Source organism: Hemitrygon akajei, chromosome 4 (genome assembly GCF_048418815.1).
Source record: "Hemitrygon akajei chromosome 4, sHemAka1.3, whole genome shotgun sequence".
NCBI lineage: Eukaryota > Metazoa > Chordata > Chondrichthyes > Myliobatiformes > Dasyatidae > Hemitrygon > Hemitrygon akajei.
The window spans coordinates 21,622,498-21,642,747 of record NC_133127.1 but is presented as its reverse complement, the minus strand read 5'-3'; the positions used below and the strand labels follow the sequence as shown (position 1 = coordinate 21,642,747).

Genomic DNA, 20,250 nt, shown 5'->3' with positions numbered 1-20,250 from the left:
CCCAAACAGTCCTTTCAGGTGAGGCAACACTTCACCTGTGAGTCTTTTGGGGTCATCTACTGTGTTTGATGCTCCCGGTGTGGCCTATTGTATATCGGTGAGACCCGATGTAGATTGGGAGACTGCTTTGCCGAGCATCTACGCTCTGTCCGCCATAACAAGCAGGATCTTCCAGTGGCCACCCATTTTTATTCCATTTCCCATTCCCATTCCGATACGTCCATCCGTGGCCTCTTCCACTGTCGGGATAAGGTCACACTTAGGTTGGAGGAGCAGCACCTTGTATTCCATTTGCGTAGCCTCCAACCTGATGGCATTAACATCGAGTTTTCAACCTTCCAGAAATGCCACCACCCCCCCTTCACCGTTTCCCATCCCCTTGTCACTCTCTGATGTTACCTCCTTGCCCGCCCATTGCCTCCTGTGATGCTCTGCTCCCCCCCCCCCTTTTCTTTCTTCCATGACCTTCAGTCTCTCACCAGTCAACTTCCTAGCTATTTGCTTCTTCTCTCCCCCTCCAGGTTTCACCTTTCACCTGGCTTTTCTCTCTCCCCTCCCCCCGCCTTTCAAATCTACTCCTCAGCTTTTGTCTTCCAGTCTTGCGGAAGGGTTTCGGCCCGAAACGTCGACTGTACTCCTTTCCATAGATGCTGCCTGGCCTGCTGAGTTCCTCCAACATTTTGTGTGCGTTGCAAGAATCTGTCAACCTCTGCTTTAAATATGTTCAATGTCTTGGCCTTCACAGCTGCCTGTGGTAATGAATTCCATCGATTCAGCACTCTTTGGCTAAAGAAATCCTTCCTATTCTCCATTCTAAATGGATGTCTCTCTATTCTGAGGCTGTGAACTCTGGTCCTGGACACCCCCACCATAGGAAACATCCTCTCCAAATCCACTCTATCGAGGTCTTGCAACATTTGATAGGTTTCAGTGAGATCTCCCCTCGGTCTTCTGAATTCCAGTGAGTACAGACCCAGAACCATCAAACACTCCTCAGCCCTCCAGGCAAACTGAAGCTGGCTGATGCACACTGGCTGTGCCATATGGGTTACGTTCTTTAAAAAAATGCGAAGTTGTAAAATTTCCCAAACTCCATCATGGCATCTAGGCACGAATCCTTCTGAACAAGCAATGTGATGGTATAGTTAATATCCAGCACATCACCTGTGAAATAAGGATGTAATTAAGTGTGTCTTACAATTTTAACAGTAATGGTGACAATGAGACCACACATCTTTCTGGTTTACTAATGCCCTTCATGGTTGGAAATCTGCAGTCCTTGCTCTGTCTGTGATTTTTGGTGACTCTATCTGTAGCAGAGTGGTTGCTTCTTAACGGAATCGGCCTCACAAGCCGCTTTGCTCACGTAGAAGTCGGAGTGGTTACAAATGCTGACCAAGCCAGTGATGCTCCCATCCCACAACCAAATGTAAATCAGATCTATGTGGAGTTTTGCCAGAATACCTAATCGGATTTATTACGTACCTCAGCTCGGCCTCTGCCTCAGATAATGGTTTAAACTGCAGTGTGGGTTGGATTTGGGCAATGTCTACCTGGTTCCTGGGGATTTAGAGCTGTAACAACATTTGAGTGACTAAGTAGAGCTTAAGAGCTTCAGGGTTTAAATTTGAAGAGGTTGTAATGAGCTGGGTATTGGAGGTACAGTGGGTGGTTATTCCTTATGTCTTTGTGTAATCAAGTCTGTTCCAAACAAACTCTTTGAAGTGGTTGTGGTGACTATAGACCTAAATCTGGTTATCGTTTATTTTTTTTTTTACTCAACCATTTTCCTTGAATTTTATTCCTTCAACCAGAAGTGGAGGGATGGGTTAGTAAATTTACTGATGACACAAAGCTTGGGGATGTTGTGGTTAGTGTGGAGGGCTGTCAGAGGTTACAGCGGGACATTGATAGGATGCAAAACTGGGCTGAGAGGTGGCAGATGGAGTTCAACCCAAATGAGTGTGAAGTGGTTCATTTTGCTAGGTCAAATATGATGGGAGAATATAGTATTAATGGTAAGACTCTTGGCAGTGTGGAGGATCAGAGGGATTTTGGGGTCCGAGTTCATAGGACACTCAAAGCTGCTACGCAGGTTGACTTTGTGGTTAACAAAGTATATGGTGCATTGGCCTTCATCAATTCTGGGATTGAATTTAGAAGCCGAGAGGTAATGTTGCAGCTGTATAGGACCCTGGTCAGACCCCACTTGGAATACTGCGCTCAGTTCAGGTCGCCTCACTACAGGAAGGATGAGGAAGCCATAGAAGTGGTGCAGGGGAGATCTACAAGGACGTTGCCTGGATTGGGGAGCATGCCTTATGAGAATAGGTTGAGTGAACTCGGTCTTTTTTCCTTGGAGTGACAGAGGATGAGAGGAGACCTGATAGAGGCGTATAAGATGATGAGAGGCATTGATCATGTGGATATCAGAGGCTTTTTCCCAGGGCTGAAATGGCCAGGACAAGAGGGCACAGTTTTAAGGTGCTTGGAAGTAGGTACAGAGGAGATATCAGGATAGGTTTTTTATGCAGAGAGTGGTGAGTGTGTGGAATGAGGTGTCAGCGATGGTGGTGGAGGCAGATATGATTGCGTCTTTTAAGAGACTCTGGGACAGGTACATGGAGCTTAGAAAAATAGAGGGCTATGGGTAACCCGAGGTAATTTCTAAGGTAAGGACGGGTTCAGCACAGCTTTGCGGGCTGAAGGGCTTGTTTTGTGCTGTAGGTTTTCTATGTTTAACCTATCTGCTTCTGACAGTGGTGTAAGCACTTTTTATTCATGAATTTGTATTACATTGTGCCACAACCAAAGGACTCCACATCCGTTGGATACACTACCCTTTAAAGGCAGACTTTTGTAGACCATTGGTATAGGAGTAGAATTAGGCCATTTGGCGCATCAAGTCTGCATCGCCATTGCATTGTGTTTGGTTTATTGTTCCTCTCAGCCCGGTTTTCCTGCCCGTAACCCTTTACGCCTGTACTAATCAACCTCCATTTGAAATACACCCAATGACTTGATCTCCACAGCTATCTATTGCAATGAGTTCCACAGATTCACCACTTTTTTTTAAAAGGACATTTGTGGGTGTCATCAAAGTGCAACATATAAAGATATTTGTCTTGTTTTCATTATAATACTTTTGTCTGGAGAGCTTTAGTAACATGTTTAGAATATTTACTGCAATCTCAACAGTGTAATTTCACAGTAATTTCTTGCCCTTTGTAGCACTATGTGGAAATGTTCTGCAATAGTCAGGACTAGTGAGAGGGCTTGAGCTTTCAAGGGGCAAGGAGCAAGTGTTATTGTTCAGCCTTGCTCTTGTAGACATAGAGAGCTGTTCTGACCAGTCTAACCAAATGGGACTTGGATGTAGGAAGTGCTGGTGCTGTTGAAATATCTGAAGAGTTGCAGCCTACGATAGATCAGTTCATTATCAGACCGTTGGAATTGGCAGTCAGTACTCACTTCTGTCCCTTAAAGCAGGGCGATTTGCACTCAGTGGCCACTTTATTAAGTGTGGAACTCAGTCTGGTCTTCTGCTGTAGCCCATCCACTTCAAGGTTCATTGTGCTGTGTGTTCAGAATTGCTCGTCTAGCCGCCACTGTTGTAATGCGTGGTTGTTGGAGTTATTGTTGTCTTCCTGTTAGCTTGAACCAGCCATTCTCCTCTGACCCCTCCCATTAACAAGGAGCTTTTGCTCAGAGTTGCTGCTCACTGGATGTTTTTGCTGTTTTATGCACCGTTCTGTAAACCCGAGAGACTGTTGTGCACGAAAGTCCCAGAAGCTCAGTTTCTGAGTTACTCACACCACCCTGTCTGGTACCACCAATCATTCCACGGTCAAAGTCACTTGGATCACATTTATCCCCCATTCTGATGTTTGGTCTGAACAACAACTGAACCTCTTGACAATGTCTGCATGCTCTTATGCATTGAGTTGCTGCCATGTGATTGGCTGGGTAGATTTTGTATCAATGAACTGATGTTCAGGTGTACCTATCAAAGTGGCCACTGTATGTTATTGAGGTGACGTCGATGGAAAGCACTGGCGTGGTGTGCACATTATGGAAATCAAAGCAACTTTCTAATTGGGTTAGCTCAAAATGCATTTCTTCCGATAACATCCTTGTTCCTGTATTCTTTTGTTTGAAATGGGCTTTTTTTATTTCCTTTTGAAGCCTTCAAATATTTTCTTTACATTGGATGATGTGGTGAAAGTGGGTGACTTTGGGCTGGTGACGGCAATGGACCAAGAGGAAGAGGAGGGGTCTATACTTACACCAATGCCAGTGTATGCCAGGCACACTGGGCAGGTGGGCACGAAACTCTATATGAGTCCAGAGCAGGTGAGTGAAGCTGTTCAAGTGTTTTTCAGTGAACTTGGTAAATGCTACTGTTGCCCAAGGATGAATGGATGTGATACGATATTCCTTTTGCAATTCGTAGATATCTGGAAACACGTACTCTCATAAAGTTGACATCTTTTCCTTGGGCCTCATCCTGTTTGAGTTGCTGTATCCTTTCAGTACACAGATGGAGAGAATCCAGGTAAGATAGCTCTGTGTCGGACTGGTGGATTGGACAGTTGGGGAACAACATTATATGTTGCACAATAAGGTTTAAAAAAAAATAAAAATGAAAGCAGATTATTATTGCCTAGTTCTGGAGTCACCTTTCATGAGGCCTTGTGTTGGTTGTGGTTGACCATGGATATTACATCCTAACTGTCTACGTGATGCAGAAGCTGGGGCAGAACGATGTGGGAGCACGCTGTTATCCGTGCAGCAGGCTCCCCTCTCCATACTGCTGACAAATCCAGAGGAATGGCAGAGACTGATACATTTTGGCACCAGCATCATCACAGGAATTGCCAGTCAGTGTTGAACTGCTGTAGGGTCTATAGCTCCGGTTGTTTCCCCCAGGGTTTACTCCTGAAGCCTTCCCCACGAGTGGGTATAGCCACAAGGCAGCGGAGGTTTGACATCCGAAATTTCCTTCTAGATGAGCTCCCAACCATGACTAATGAGCCCCATTTGCCCAAAGCAACTGGTTTTAAGATGCCAGTAACCCGCCTTTGCCCATTTTCCTGTCAGTAGAAACAGTTCTGTTGGGCTTAGTAGCTAACCAGAGTCTTAAATATTGCGACAAAGCGTTTTTCGTGTGGAAATTAAGAAATGGACGAGTGAAGGTCTCCTCAAGACAAAGTTGTAGTGCATGGTAACAAGCCCTTCGGACATTTCATTCACGCCATCCAACGTACTTGTATAAGCAGGTCCTATTTGCCTGTGTTTGGTCTAAATTCCTCCAAACTTTACTATTCATGTAAATCTCCAGACATCTAAATTAGTGGTCGCCGACTTTTTTAAGCCCAAGATCCCCTACCTCAGCCTTGGTGAAAGACAAGATTGACTTACTAAATTGTTTAGACACACGCATGTACACTGGGCAGAAGGGACTGGAAGTGGAGCCCCACAGCCCCGGATGCAGTCTCTCTTTGCAGGCGACTTTCCGTAGCGGGAGTGTTGCTATGTTACCATTATCTTAATTAGTATTACTTGTTTTTATAACGCTCACATTACAACACCTTTGATTCTATGTTTCATTATTTAATTTTATTTCAACACGAAAAATAAATGAATAAAAATTGACTGTTGCACTCAGTGTGATGACTGCGGCTGAAAACGTTCTGCTAGTTCCCTGAGATTTGGCTCATAACTACAGACAGCAGGTCAGACAGTCTGTGAGGTGTCTGTCAGTAAGACAGCTCCTGTACTTAAATTTAATCATTTTCATCTGTTGCAGCACCCTCACAAACCTCCTGACAGACTGAATATTTGAATGGACAATTTCCCTTGTTGGACTGAATGTTGAACCTGCCACATTTTTCAGGTGTTTTGTATTGGTAAACTGTTACTGAGACACTAGTATAAGTTTCATGGATGCGCAAGCTAATGACACCACTGTTTTTTGTTTCCTAGTTCTTTTACATTTGGGGAATGTTGGAATTTAAAGGGGGAGAAGTGTTGTAATGTGAGCATTATAAAGATAGGTTGATGCCGATTAGGATAATGGAGATGTAGTGGTGCTCCCGTTGCAGAGAGCTGTTTGTGGGGAGAGCTTGTTTCTGGATTGTGGGGTTTTACTTACGGTCTTTTCTGCCTAGTGCGCATTTTTCATTTTTTTCCGGGATCTACTGGGAAAGTATCAAAGATCGACCACTGATCTAAATGATAACTGTACGCATCTACCACTACCTCAGGCAACCCGTTCCATTATACTCATCATCCTCTGGCCCCTTCAGGCCCTCATTAAATCCTTCTCCTCTCACCTTAACCGTAAACCCCCTCGTTTTGGACTCCCCTACTCGGAGAAAAAGACAGACTTGTATCTATGTAACATATTTAAAAGGCGATTGATATTTAGTCACTTAGATATTGTAACCCAAGTGTATTAAGAAAGGGTGGGATATATGGTGATGCCTCAGATCAGGTACAATTTTATTGACAAAATGGCTTGAGGAGCTATGTTGCGCTCTTTTACCTCTGAATCTGACCTTTATATAGATTCTCCCAATCAGTGCCGTCATTATGTGATGCGTTGTATGACGTGGGTGATCATGGTCTTCCATCTGTCTTTAATCTATCCGTGACCATGATTGTTCTTGGCAATCTTTTCGACAGAAGTGTTTTGCCATTACCAACTTCCCGACAGCATCTTTACAAGATGACCTCAGCCATTATCAATACTTTTCAGAGATTGTCTGCCTGACGTCAGTGGTCGCATAACCAGGACTTGTGATATGCACCAGCTGCTCGTATGACCATCCACCACCTGTTCCCATGGCTTCATGTGACCCTGATCGAGGGGGGCTAAGGAGGTGCTGCACCTCGCCCAAGGGTGACCTGCAAGCTAGTGGAGGGAAGGAGTGCCTTGTATCTCCACTCCGCCACACAATATCATATACCATGTTGTAAGTGGCACGATCTTCTTGAGAGGAGTTGGAGAATATTAACTGAAAGCTAAAAATATTCTGAAAGGTGTGGGAAGGAATAGGTGAATGAAGAGACGAGGGCCATTCACAGAGTAGATCAGAGGTTCGGTTTCCATGGGTTTGGCTTCCTATCTTTTGCATTTTCTTTCCTTAACTCTAAAGTCACTGACTTGGCTGTCACAAGATAACTGTTCATGTCTAGGATCTATTCCCGTTCCTTCCTATTTTGCGGTGTAGTTGACAAAAGCCACTTGTCCACGGAGTCATCCCTGAATTTCGGCACTTGTTTTTCTATTCAGTGTATGCTGGCTGTGCCAGTGTTTAATTGCCCATCGCTAACCCCTCATGAACCACTTGAGGTGTGGTGTTAGAGAGTTCCAGGAAATTCACCAGGAATGGTGATACATTTCCAACTCGGGGTAACACGAGTGAATCTGCAGTTGCTGGAAATAAATGAAAACACAAAATCCTGGCAGAACTCAGTAGGCCAGACAGCATCTATGGGAGGAGGTAGTGACGACGTTTCGGGCCGAAACCCTTCATCAGGACTTTCTGATCCTGATGATCCCTCAGGAGATCCTGATGAAGGGTTTCGGCCCGAAACATCATCACTACCTCCTCCCATAGACGCTGTCTGGCCTGCTGAGTTCTGCCAGCATTTTGTGTTTTTATCCAACTCGGGGCATGTGGTTTGGAGGGCAGCTTCCAGATGGTGGAGTTTGCACGCTTTTGCTGCCTTAAACATGGGTGTAGAATTGGGCCAAGTGTGCTCTGCCGTTCGATCATGGCTGCTTTATTATCCCTCTCAACCCCCATTCTTCTGCCTTCTCCCCATAACCCCTTTGATACCCTTTCTAGTCAAGAGTCTATCGACGCCCGCCTTATACATACCCAGTGATTTGGCCTCCACGGCTGTCTGTAGCAATTAATTGCACAGATTCACCACCCTCCTCATCTCTGTTCTAAATGGACATCCCTCTGTTCTGAAGCTCTACCCTCTGGTGTTGGACTCCCCCCCACTATCAGAAGCATCCTCTCCATGTCCACTCTGTCTAGAGCTTCCGATATTCGATTCTTTTCCGTGAGTCCTCATTCTTCTAAACTGCAAGTACAGGCCCAGTGCCATCAAACGCTGCTTATACATTAACCCTTTCATTCCTGGGATCATTCATGTGAACATCCTCTTGACCCTCTCCAGTGCCAGGATATCCTTTCTTAAATAAGGGGCCCAAAGCTGCTCACAATACTTTAAGTGCAGTTTGAAAAATGTTCTTGTCCTAATTGATATAACACATGATTTTGGAAGGTTATAGACTCCTGGTGATTTGCAACAGCACATCATGTAGATGAACAAACTGTTGCTTTGTGCGTTGGTGGACTTAATGAATGGTTGTGGGTGGGGTGCTATCAAGCAGGCTGATTTATCCTGCATGGTATCAAGCTTCTTGGGTGTTGCAGAAGCTGTACTCGTCCAGACAATGATCTTGTTTCTCTTTACAGACGTTAACAGAAGTCCGGGATTTGAAGTTTCCTCCTTTATTTCTAGAGGAATATCTTCAGGAGGTAAGTCATTGAGGAAGTTGCGCTGCCTGACGTGTTTAGTGTTGAATTGTACCAGGTGTCTGATCAGCTCAAACAGTAGGAGAGGCTTTGGTGGCAGGCTGGTGTCGTGGCTAGCACAAAGCCTTGCATTACAGGCGACAGTTTCAATTCCTGCCGCCGCCTGGAAGGAGTTTGTACATTCTTCCTGTGACTGTTTGTTTCTTCTGGGTGCTCTGGTTTCCTCCTGCAGTCTAAAGTCATACCAGTTGGTAAATTAATTGGCCATTGTGCCATGATTAGGCTAGGATTAAACTGGGGGATTGCTCTACAACGGGGCTCAAAGGGGCAGAAGGGATACAGTATTCTGTACTGTATCTCAGTAAATAAATAAATTGGAAGGAATCTATATCTGGGTCCTTTGGTCCATGATAACTTGGAGGAAAGGCTATGTTCTCTTCTTATAACTCCTGGAAACTTGACTTGTTTCTAGTGTAACGTAATGAGGTGATTATCCTTTCAGCAGCAGCAGGCAACTTGCACTTACAGTGAACCTTTCAATATGGGAGAGTGTCCCAAGTTTGTTTGTTCATATATATTGACTTGGTTTCATCTAACAGCTAGTTAAGGAAGTGAGGAGCGTGGAGGTGCTGCTGTTTAGTTAGAGCACTGCAGAGGATTGGGTTCCAGGCAGCAGGAGGCATGGGAGCAAGTTCACTGGCGCACTCACAGTAAGATCAAAGATGACACCAGAAGGAAGATCGAGATCAAACCCACCTACTGCCCTGCTCCAAACGCTTCTGTTTGAAATTGATCTTGTAAAAAAAATATCAAACTTATTTGTGAGATTTCAAAGATTGATCTATTTTTGCAGGCTGAGTGCAGAGTGCATTGAGAATTAAACAGCAAAGCAGGAAAGAAGTGGATAGGAAAGCACAAACCTGTCTCTAAAAATCTGGTGTGCACGTTCCACTGAGGTACAAGTTACCTGGCACTTCCATCCTCTGCCACCATCCTCTTTTATGGACTTCAACTCTGAGTTTAAGAGTTTATAATATATTTACCTTTTCCCTACCAACTTCAGCACAATAACAGTAAAATCAATACAACTTTAAAATCTATATTTTTTCATTAGTAATGTGCTGTTATGTTTGACAGTTTTATTGAACAAAAGATGAAAACTCAAACTTTAAGATGGAGGACTGTTTTAAAAAATAAACTGCTTAACATAACTTTTTATCTATTTATTGCAATTATAGTATATTTTGTGTACTACTCTGTACTGCTGCCACAAAACAACAAATTCAATGATATATGTCAGTGATAATAAACTTGATTCTGATTCACGGGTAAATGGGATGAATATTTTGGAAGATAAATGGCATTTTTCGAGCTGAACCAACTTCTCGGGTCCAACCTACTAAAAGTAAACATTCCACAGATTTTTACAGTGCGTGGAAGTGAAAAGCCAAACAGTTGGATGATTCATGAGACCAAGTTATTGTTTAACCTCCTAAATGTTTTAAAGAATGTTAGTGAGCTGGTCAATTAATCCTTTAATATTGATCAGTGGGATCATAATGAGCAATTAAGCAAGCTGACAAGAGACAAGCACGATAGGAGGTGCTTAACTGCAAATAAGAAGTTCCCACTGGCTCAACGTTGGCACTTGATGCTTAGAAGAGCATACTGATGCCTAGCATGGATGGGTTTATTGAAGATTCAGCATTGTTTATTGTCATCCTTCAGTACACGAGTGTAAAGGAGACCAAAATGATTGTTACTCTGGATCCAATACAGCACAAAAAAACCCACAAGATTAGCATAAGAATGCAAATATAAATATCAAAGCAGTTCTATAAAATGCAGTGTGTAAGTAACTTATTTAAGCCGGCTGATGGTACTGTAGTGGCATCCAAGGCGAGTGGTCCCAGGTTCGAATCCGACCAGCTCCTTGCGTACTTTCCATCTGTGCTGGGTTGAGCTAGCAACTCAACCTTAGAAAAAAAACCAGACAACCGCTAAAGAAATGGCAAGGTTGCCGCCAGATGCGTTAGTGAGATGCAGGAGGATATTATTATGCAAGTAACTTTAACTATTGAGTTGCTTATAAGATTAGCTTATATACACAAACTGATTTTGTGTACATAAAGTGACACTAGGTGCAGAAGTATTTGGACATAGGTTGACTGAGAGGAAATGATAAAGAGGTAGTGACTATAAGGCAGCAGGAGGAACTCTTGTAGGTAGCAGCAGTATTCATGAAATCAGAGTCATGATAAGGTTCATTATCACTGAGGTAGAATCATGGGTTAATACAGCTCGATAACAGGCCCTTCAGCCCAAGTGGTCCATGATGCCACATCTATGCTGGTCCCATTTGTCACTGTTTGGCCCCTAACCTTCTAAACCTTTCCAATCTGCATACCTGAGCAACTTCAATTTTAAAAATGTTACTGTACCCGCTTCAACCATTTTCTCTGTCAGCTCATTCCGCATACTGTACGTACTAACCTTTATGTAAAAGAAAAGTTGTCCAAAGCTCATAAACATTTACCTCCCTATATTTTCTAGGTCTTCATTCTCCCTGTCATCTTAGTGAAAACTTCAAATCCATCATGTCATGAATAGGAACAAACACTAAACTAAGCCTAATAAAATATTCTTCACAGCATTAGATTTTGTGCTCATACATAATATAATGGCTTTTGAAATGCCTACACCGTTGCTGATGAGATATTTTAACAACGCCCTTAACAGATAATTTGACATGTGTTGTGAAATTCATTGCTTTGTGGCAGCAGTCCAGTGTAATAGATTTTCTGACATTTATGGACTTGTCTTGACCAGAGGTATGTATTGTGTTAAAGCCATGATCTCACTGAATGGCAAAGCTGCCAGGGTCTGGAATAAAACACATCCCCTCACTGCTTTTAATGCTTTGCATGATTCCTTTGACCATGTTGCCTGGATTGGGGAGCACGCCTTATGAGAATAGGTTGAGTGAACTTGGCCTTTTCTCCTTGGAGCGACAGAGGATGAGAGGTGACCTGATAAAGGTGTATAAGATAATGAGAGGCATTGATCATGTGGATAGTCAGGCTTTTCTCCTGGTCTGAAATGGCTAGCACGAGAGGGCACAGTTTTAAGGTGCTTGGATGTAGGTACAGAGGAGATGTCAGGGGTAAGTTTTTTACGCAGAGAGTGGTGAATGCGTGGAATGGGCTGCTGGCGGCGACGGTGGAGGCAGAAACGATAGGGTCTTTTAAGAGACTCCTGGATGGATACATGGAGCTTAGAAAAATAGAGGGCTATGGGTAAAGCCTAGGTAGTTCTAAGGCAAGGACATGTTCAGCACAGCTTTGTGGGCTGAAGGGCCTGTATTGTGCTGTAGGATTTCTGTGTTGTTCTACAATTATGTTTGTACTTTTATTCATTGCACAGCTACCATCGACCTGTGTCCGGGCCAAGGTACATGGCTAAAAATAGCTGGTTTAATATGCTGTCAGATGAAAAGCAGCAATCTACAGCGGATGATTATTCATGGTTCTAAATAGTACTTGAGTTTGAAGTGTTGTTATAGAATTATACAGTGCAGGAGGAAACCATTCACCCCACCAATGAGACTTCCAGATCAATTAGTGATATTTCCAACGGTTCAAAAATACCTGCTTTCAAGCTGCTTAATGCTGTTTTAAAAGTTACACTTTCCTCTGGGAGAGGATTTGACACAGCATCCTCAAAGTTTCCCAACTTCCTGTCCGTATCCTCGGCTTCATGTTTGTGTCCTGTCATCTACAATACTGAAATGTCATCACAAAGGCCAAAAATAGTATCTGGCTGTGGTAAGCCATCACCCCAACCGCTCACTGTTCTTAATCATGATTATGCCATTTTCCTTGACTGCTTTGTCATTAACTGGGAGGGTTGCCCTTAACTGGTACATTTTGTGATGGGGAATCACTTGCAATGGCTTTTCTTGCTCACACACCTTTAAGTCCATAAGACCTACAGTACCATGCAAAAGCCTTAGGCACCCTAGAATTTTTATATGGTTTCAGAATGGAATGGTCTCCATAGTGCCCTGATCTTCACATCATCAAGGCTGTTTGGAATTAGCTGAAGAAACAGAAGCCAGCAAGACGGCCAAAGTCTGCAGGACAACTATGACAGTATGCTTGAAATACCCTGCCAGCTGATTTTCTAATAAGACTGCACAGTAGAGAAGTGATTTAGTTTTAAAGGCAAAGGGTAGTCACACCAAATATTGATTTTAGTCTTTTTACTGTTTACTGCTCTTTATAGTTAGTTTTTGATATTTAGAAATTTCTCATTTCATTATTTTTGAAAGCATCTTTGCATTACAGAATTTGGCATTTGCCCAAGACTTTTGCATAGTACTGTCGAGCAGAGTTAGGCTGTTCAGCCCATCAAATGTGCTCTTCCATTCCATCATGAGTGATTTATTATCCTTCTCAGCCCCTTTCTCCTCATAACCTTTGACACCCTTACTAATCAAGAAGCTATCTCATCGTCTTTAAATAATACCCGATGCGTTGGCATCTGCAGCTGTCTGTGGCAATGAATTCCACAGATTCACCACCCCCTGTCTGAAGAAATTCCTCCTCCTCCTCCCTGTTCTAAATGGATGTTCCTCTACTCACAGCCTATGACCTCTGGTCCCAGACATCCCCACTATAGGAAATGCCCTCTCCACAACCACTCTATCTAGTCCATTCAGGGGTTCCCAACCTTTTTCTATGCCATGGGCCAATGCCATTAAGCAAGGATTCCGGAGGGATCTCCCGTTGGATTCTCCCAAGGATACGTCATTGTTTCCACTCCTGTTTCTGTTCTATGTGCTGCCTCGGAAGCGCATCATTGGAAAATACAGTAAAAGTCATAAACCTCACCATCCCCTCTTCCTCTGGTGCGCTCTAACTCATCTTCCTTCTGTCTGTCTTTCAGTACTGAATGAGGAGATGGTTTCCATTGCAAGCCCTATTTTTCCCCGTTATATCTTCCCCTGGAGAGTAGCACCCTTTGAACTTTTAGTGACCTTATTATCAGAGTGCTGTGTGGATTAAAGAGCATGTTTTATGAGGAAAGGTTGAGTGAGCTAGTTTTTTTTTTTACCCCTCTTTGGAATGGAGGAGGATGAGAGGTGACTTTATAGAGGGATATAAGATGGTAGGAGGGATACAAGATAGATCAAGTGGACAGCAGAGGCTTTTTCCCAGGGCGGAAATGGCTAATATGAGAGGGCATACTTAAGATGATTGGAGGGGAACTTCAGAGGTAGATTTTTTTTACACAGTGCAGTAGATGCATCCAACACGCTGGCAGAGGCAGATACATTAGGGACAGGTTAGAGACTCTCTTAGCAAGGCAGATGGATGAAAGAAAGGTGGAGGACTGTGTAGGAGGGAAGAGTTAGATTGAATGTGGACTATGTTAAAAAGTCGGTACAACGCCGTGGGCCAGAAGACCCATACTGTGCTGCTCTGTTTCCAGTCACCCTCAAATTTGAATTTTACTCACTAGACGTGTAGGAATTCTCATGTCTGTAGTAAATCACGTATGCAACGTTCTGAAGCCCACCATCAGACCTACTGCTGTGACTCCTGGTTAATGCTTTTGTAAATCGAGTATAAAACATGATAGAATTTCTGGGTCTTGTGGAAATTAACTCTGAATTTTTTTGCAAATCTCTGGCACAGCATGAAATGGTGCAGAAAATGCTCTCTCCTGAACCCGGAGAGCGCCCGGAGGCGGCAGACATCATTGGCAGCCCTCTCTTCGAGGGCTTTGACCTTCCAGAAAAGCAGCTACTGAGGCAGAGGTCGCGGACACTGAGTTCCAGTGGTGCCAAGGCTGTGAGAGGATCGGTCTCCTAGCAGCGGGACGTCAGCCCGGCTGACTTGCAGGCTCTTGATCCGTGATACCCTTCCACTTCACCCGGCTGTCGGCAGTCCAAACCTGCGAACGCGTGTGAGGAAAACGCCCCCGTCACTTGCAAAGGCTTTAAGGCCTAGAGGTGGGCTATTATGCTTGCACACTGAAACTCAAGTGTATGTTAGAAATGGATCTGAAGCGTATGGATAATGCTGTATGAAACAGGGACTGGGTTTGCATTCAATGCTCTGCTCCTGCACAAGCTTCACTGGCTCTTTCTCCACATGCAGGAGTATATCAAAGCAGGTGCATGCACTCTGGAGGAAAGTGCAAACTGAAGTTTTCTCCCACTCGGAGAGCTCTGTGGCTGAGTAAGCAGGACCCGGTGTTCGCATTTCCCACTCCTTTGTCTTGCTCTCGTCTCTGAGCACAAAACCCTGTCTCCAGGAAGCTCGAGCCACCCTGCCACCTGTGACGTAAAACAGAAAAGACTAGAATTACTTAGCAGGTAAGGCAGCATCCATGGAGAGAGAGAAAGCAAAGCTGCCATTCATGATTTGAAGTGCAGCTTGCCTCGTCTATCTGCTTGCTGTTTGTTCCTAATGCGTAGAGTTAGAATGCCCGCAATGATAGGAAGAAGCAACTAAAGGTGTAGATGAGGCTGAATGTTAGCCGTACTTCATTTTAACCGGTTAAAGACAATCTGAAGTATTTTAAAATAGTATTTGTTTTGCTGTGCAAGCTACACAATGAGAGAAAACTCTTAAAATTCTTAATGATGTGGAATAAAATGTCTTTACATAGAAACATTTTGTTAAGGTGACTCAATTGTCTGTTCTTTAGATATTCCTGAACAAATCCCTTGGATTTTTGGAGCAATGACAAAATGGGTAAAATTGCCCGACAATGGCTTAATCTAAAAAGATTAAGTGAATGAGACCTTGAAGAGTGGTGGCCAGGACTTGTGTTAAACCACAGAGTCCAGGATCAGGCCCATGGGCAAAAGCAAATATTCGATAGGACAGGCAGCTAACCCATGCAGAGAGCACGTGCTGTAATGTATCTGCCATATGTGCTGCTCACTGTGTTTGCTCGGTGATCGGACCTGTACCTGTTCAGTGTCTCTGCTCTCGACTTACAGCATTGCATTTTAATTTTATGCAGTCTGTGTATTGTACCTTCATGTTTTCCCCTGTGATTTCTGATCCCGACCGCAACCGTGCGTGTATGGCTGTCTTGCATAAACACTGATTCATTTCAGGGCTGAGATTAAACTTAATATTTACTTGTATTTTGCTGCTGCAGCTCCTGACCGTTGGTTGGTCGATTTGCCTTTGCAAAGTCCCCACCTTTACATTGCTTTTAAGATCATGTGGGCCATGAAGTTTTCGAGGTTTAGCTTTCACTAGAGAGGCAGGAGTGGTGAAGGATTTTAACTTGTTGCTGACCATTCGTACTGTGCTGGGATAATGTGGATAAACTGCAGCATTGAATAAGGAGACTGCTGTATTGGCTTCCCTCCGCAAATCCGCATGCCAGGTGCTGTACGCTTTGCACAAACTGCAGTATTCTTGGGTCCATCACGTTTGAGAGTACATCTAGCTCACTATCTTAATGATACAAAACAATTTTCCATTACATCCAAGATGCTTAACCCCTTAAAAATGCACTTTTACTTGTGAAATGTATTTATGTTGTCTTCCTCGTGAGTGTAGAGGACCAGCTCCCCTTCTGAGTTGCATGCCTGGGTTGGCATCATGCACCTTTTGGTGGGAGCTTTCTGTGGGGGACATTCCTGTATTCATTAGTCCTCTGGTGACAGACCGACAAATGAACAGGAGCGTTATATGTCTCCTCTTTCTCCCTGTGCTTCCTTAATTTTTGTCAACATGGCCAGTGACCTGTATGTTCTAAGCTAGGTGTAAAATAAACATGCTTTGTAGAGATTTTACTTTTATTTTGGAAAAGGCAATTGTGGTCAATATCTGCTGTTGGTACTGAGTGCATGGTCCTCGATTTTAGAATAGGTTACCTGAAGGATGGAGTTAATTACTGGATAACTGCGCTGAAGTCTTGCCTCTTTCTGTCTGTGCGTTCATTGTTTCTGCTATGTAGATGTGGTTAATGTCTTGGGTCAAAAAGAAATTAACTAATGTAATTATGTACAGAATTAATCCATAATTGTTGCAGTAATTTTTATATTATGATTGTATTATGATGGAAAATTCCTGGATAAGTGCGACTACAGAGGGTTTTAGATTTTTGGCTTGTACAGTGTAAAAACTGTAATAGTTTATCAATCCATTTGGGTTGCTGGCACTACGAATGAATTCCTTGCAATAATTGGTGCATTGCAACATTGTGACTTCCTACAAGTCGAAGATTCAATAAACTCTTGAACTGTGTCTGGGATTTTGTATTTACTGAATCTGTCAGGAAGAAAACTGGTCAGTGAATTTAATGGTATTGACTGTTTGCCACAGGCATGAATTTAGAACACATCTGGATTCTGGAGGATCGCAAGTTTTATGCACAATCTGTAATTGTCACATTCCTAATTTGGGCTTCTTTTCTTGATGACTCTGAGTCTAAGTGTGTTAAGAACAAAAAGGGTAAGTAGGGGGAAGAATAGGACCACTCAAGGCTCAGTGTGGTCATCTAGGTACTGAACCGTGGAAGAAGGCCATAAGCTATAGGAGTAGAAGTAGGCCATTTGGCCCATCGAGTCTGCTCCGCCATTCAATCATGGGCTGATCCAATTCTTCCAGTCATCCCCACTCCCCTGCCTTCACCCCATACCCTTTGATGCCCTGGCGAATCAAGAACCTGTCTATCTCTGCCTTAAGTACACCCAATGACTTGGCCTCCGCAGCTGCTAATGGCAACAAAATCCACAGGTTTACCACCTACGAACTAAAGTAATTTCTCCGCATCTCAGTTCTGAAAGGACGTCCTTAAATCCTGAAGTCGTGCCCTCTTGTCCTAGAAACCCCTACCATGGGAAATAACTTTGCCAACGTGGTTGAGGTCTAAATGAATTTTCCATGGAGCAGGATATAAAGCTAGTGACTTCTATACTAAATATAGAAGCTGTCATAAGTTTTTTTTTAGTTTAAAGTAGATTCAGTACTTTCTTTAATTCCTCTTGTAATTTATGATAAGATCTTAAAAGTGGCCCTAAGATGTGCAAAAGTAGAATTAGACCATTTGATGCATCAAGTCTGCTCTGATTTTCAATCATGACTGATTGTTTTTTTATTGCCAATCCTAATCTCTCACCTTCTCCTCAAAACCTTACCAAATGAGAATTTATCACTCTCTGCCTTAAATACACATAATTGTTTGGCTTCCACGGCCACCAGTGGCAACAAATTCCAGAGACTCACCACCCTCTGGTTGAAGAAATTCCACCTCATTTCAGTCTCATCTTCAAGGAGTGGTGCCTCAGAAAGGCAGTGTCCATCATTAAGGATCCCCACCACCCAGGGCATACTCTTTTCTCACTGTTACCCTCAGGAAAAGGGGTTCAAGAGCCTGAAGGGACACACTCAATGATTCAGGAACACCTTCTTTCCCTCTGCCATCGATTTCTGAAGGGACATTGAAACCATGAATACTATCTCACTACTTTTTTCTGTTTTTGCTCTACTTATTTAGTTGTGCTATTTAATATACACAGATAATTCAGTTTTTATATATTATCATGTGTTGTATTGTACTGCTGCCGCAAAGTTAGCAAATTTCACATCATATGCCAGTGGCATTAAACCTGATTCTAATTCTGATCACTCCTAAAACTGAGGGATGCAGACTCCATCGATATTTTAAAATCCCAGTTCAAAACCTATTTAACCTTGCTCTTAACATCAGTCTTTTTATTTTTATGTTTGAACTTTATTTCATTGTAAAGCACTTTGAACTGCATTGTTTCTATGAAATGTGCTCTGTAAATGAGTTATTTTAAAAAATCTTATTGTTGTCTTTTGTGCCAGACATGCTGGTCATTGTCCTTAAGGCAAGGAGGGACGACTCTGCAATCGAATGATTCTGGCTTGCAGGGCAAATTAATCAAATGGGGGTGGGGGGGGGGTGTTCACTGGTGTCAAAAATTAAGCTGGTCAAGACGAGGGCCTGCACCTTCCAGCTTCTCATTGCTGCTCCGATCGGTTTAAGATGGAACATCTTTCAGATTAGGGAGTCCCAACAAATTGGGTTCTTTGGGAAAAGTTTTAATTGATCTTGAAATCCTGGTCATTTAAACCTGTTACCATTAAGCTTCATCCACGCTCCCCGCCTGTTTGGTGGGTTTTCAGTTGTGTGTGGGGTGTGTCCAGGATGAAGGCTGGCTTCCATGCAAACAGCTGCTTTGGTTGCCAATCTCCAAACACTGCAGCGTTTTCATAGTCACGGAACTGTGCCCCTTTTGGCTGCCCAGTCTTTGCAGGGCCTGATGCATATCTCTGCTAATCCCATTCACCCACATAGGCACGTCCCTCTGCCTTTCTTAATCCAAGTTTCCATCCAAACCTGTTCCGAACATTGCAATTTTGCACCTGCCTGGTTTCCTTTGACTTTGAGGAGAGTGTTGGAACTTTAACTTTTTTGGTGTCAACAGGCTGAGTTCTGGGATGTGTGTGAGTACCAGGGAGGGAGGGAAAAGACTCGTGGGAATCTCCAAATGTAAGGTGACTGCAAAATGTCTTAATGGTGAGATCGCTTTGAAATAATGGCGACGTGTTCTTCCCTCAGCGCAGTGAGGTCGCTGATTAATTTAGTCATCTCTCCTGCAATCTGCCACCATCCCAACTTCAGTTGCACCACTGTCTGTAAGAAGTTTGTACGTGCTCCCTGTCACCGTGTGGGTTTCCTCCTACATTCCAAAGATGTTAGGGATAATAAGTTGTTGGCGTGCTCTGCTGCTGCTGGAAGCATGGCAACACTTACAGGCTGCCATCGGCACATCTTCAGACTGTCGGTTATTGATTCAAACAAAGCATTTCACTGTATGTTTCAATGTAAATGTGACAAATAAAGCTAATCTTTTATTTTTTAAAAAATCCTTTCTTACCCTTAATGAATAAAAATCTTCTATTCCGGTTTTCTGATTTGTCAGCATCTACAATTGTTTTGAAACATTGTATGAGTTTGTATTATTCCCAAGTGTTTCTTTCCCTCCGCTCCTTGGTGGCTTTTTATGTCTGTGTTCTATTGTTCTGAATTCCCCAACCAGTGGAAGAGCTTTGATATTGGAACGTAGGAGAATGAGGGGAAATTTGATAGAGGCGTACAAAATTATGAAGGGTATATGCAAGCAGACTTCTCCCACTGAGATTGGTTGGGACTACAGCTAGAGGTCATGGGTTAAGGATGAAAGGTGAAGTGTTTAAGGGGAAGATGAGGACTAACTTCACTCAGAGGGTGGTGAGAATGTGGAACAAGCTGCCAGTGCAAATTGTACATGCAAGCTCGATTTCAACGTTTGAGGAGTTTGGAGAAGTGCAAGGAGGGTTAGGGGTATGGAGGGCTGTGGTCTGGGTGCAGGTCGATGGGACCAGGCAGATTCAATGGACTAGGTGGGCTGAAGGGCCTGTTTTGGCCTGTACTTTTCCTTGACTATCTGACACTCTTTACTTTTGAAATACCTACTGTTTAATCCCTTAGGCTTCTGAGGGGAAACTTGGCTCACAATGAGCTGTAGCAAGAAACTGAATCACTTCCAAAGTCAGATAATGCTGCTCCACTCTGCTTAGATGGGTTTTAAATCTAAGAATTAGAAAATTGGGTGGCAGCAGGTCCGTTTTCTGATTACCTGAATTGT

The 20,250-nt window shown here is 43.3% G+C and overlaps 1 protein-coding gene across 1 annotated transcript in view; it reads left to right on the top strand.

Moving 5' to 3' along the window:
* Window positions 1-16,837, top strand: part of eif2ak3 (eukaryotic translation initiation factor 2-alpha kinase 3) — a 98,249-nt gene extending 81,412 nt beyond the window's left edge. Inside the window, exons 14-17 of the mRNA XM_073042150.1 lie at window positions 4,186-4,353; window positions 4,454-4,555; window positions 8,499-8,561; window positions 14,258-16,837. Coding sequence (XP_072898251.1) covers window positions 4,186-4,353; window positions 4,454-4,555; window positions 8,499-8,561; window positions 14,258-14,434 — 510 coding nt within the window. The 3' untranslated portion in view covers window positions 14,435-16,837. The remainder of the gene's footprint in view (window positions 1-4,185; window positions 4,354-4,453; window positions 4,556-8,498; window positions 8,562-14,257) is intronic.
* The last annotated feature ends 3,413 nt before the right edge of the window (window positions 16,838-20,250 follow it).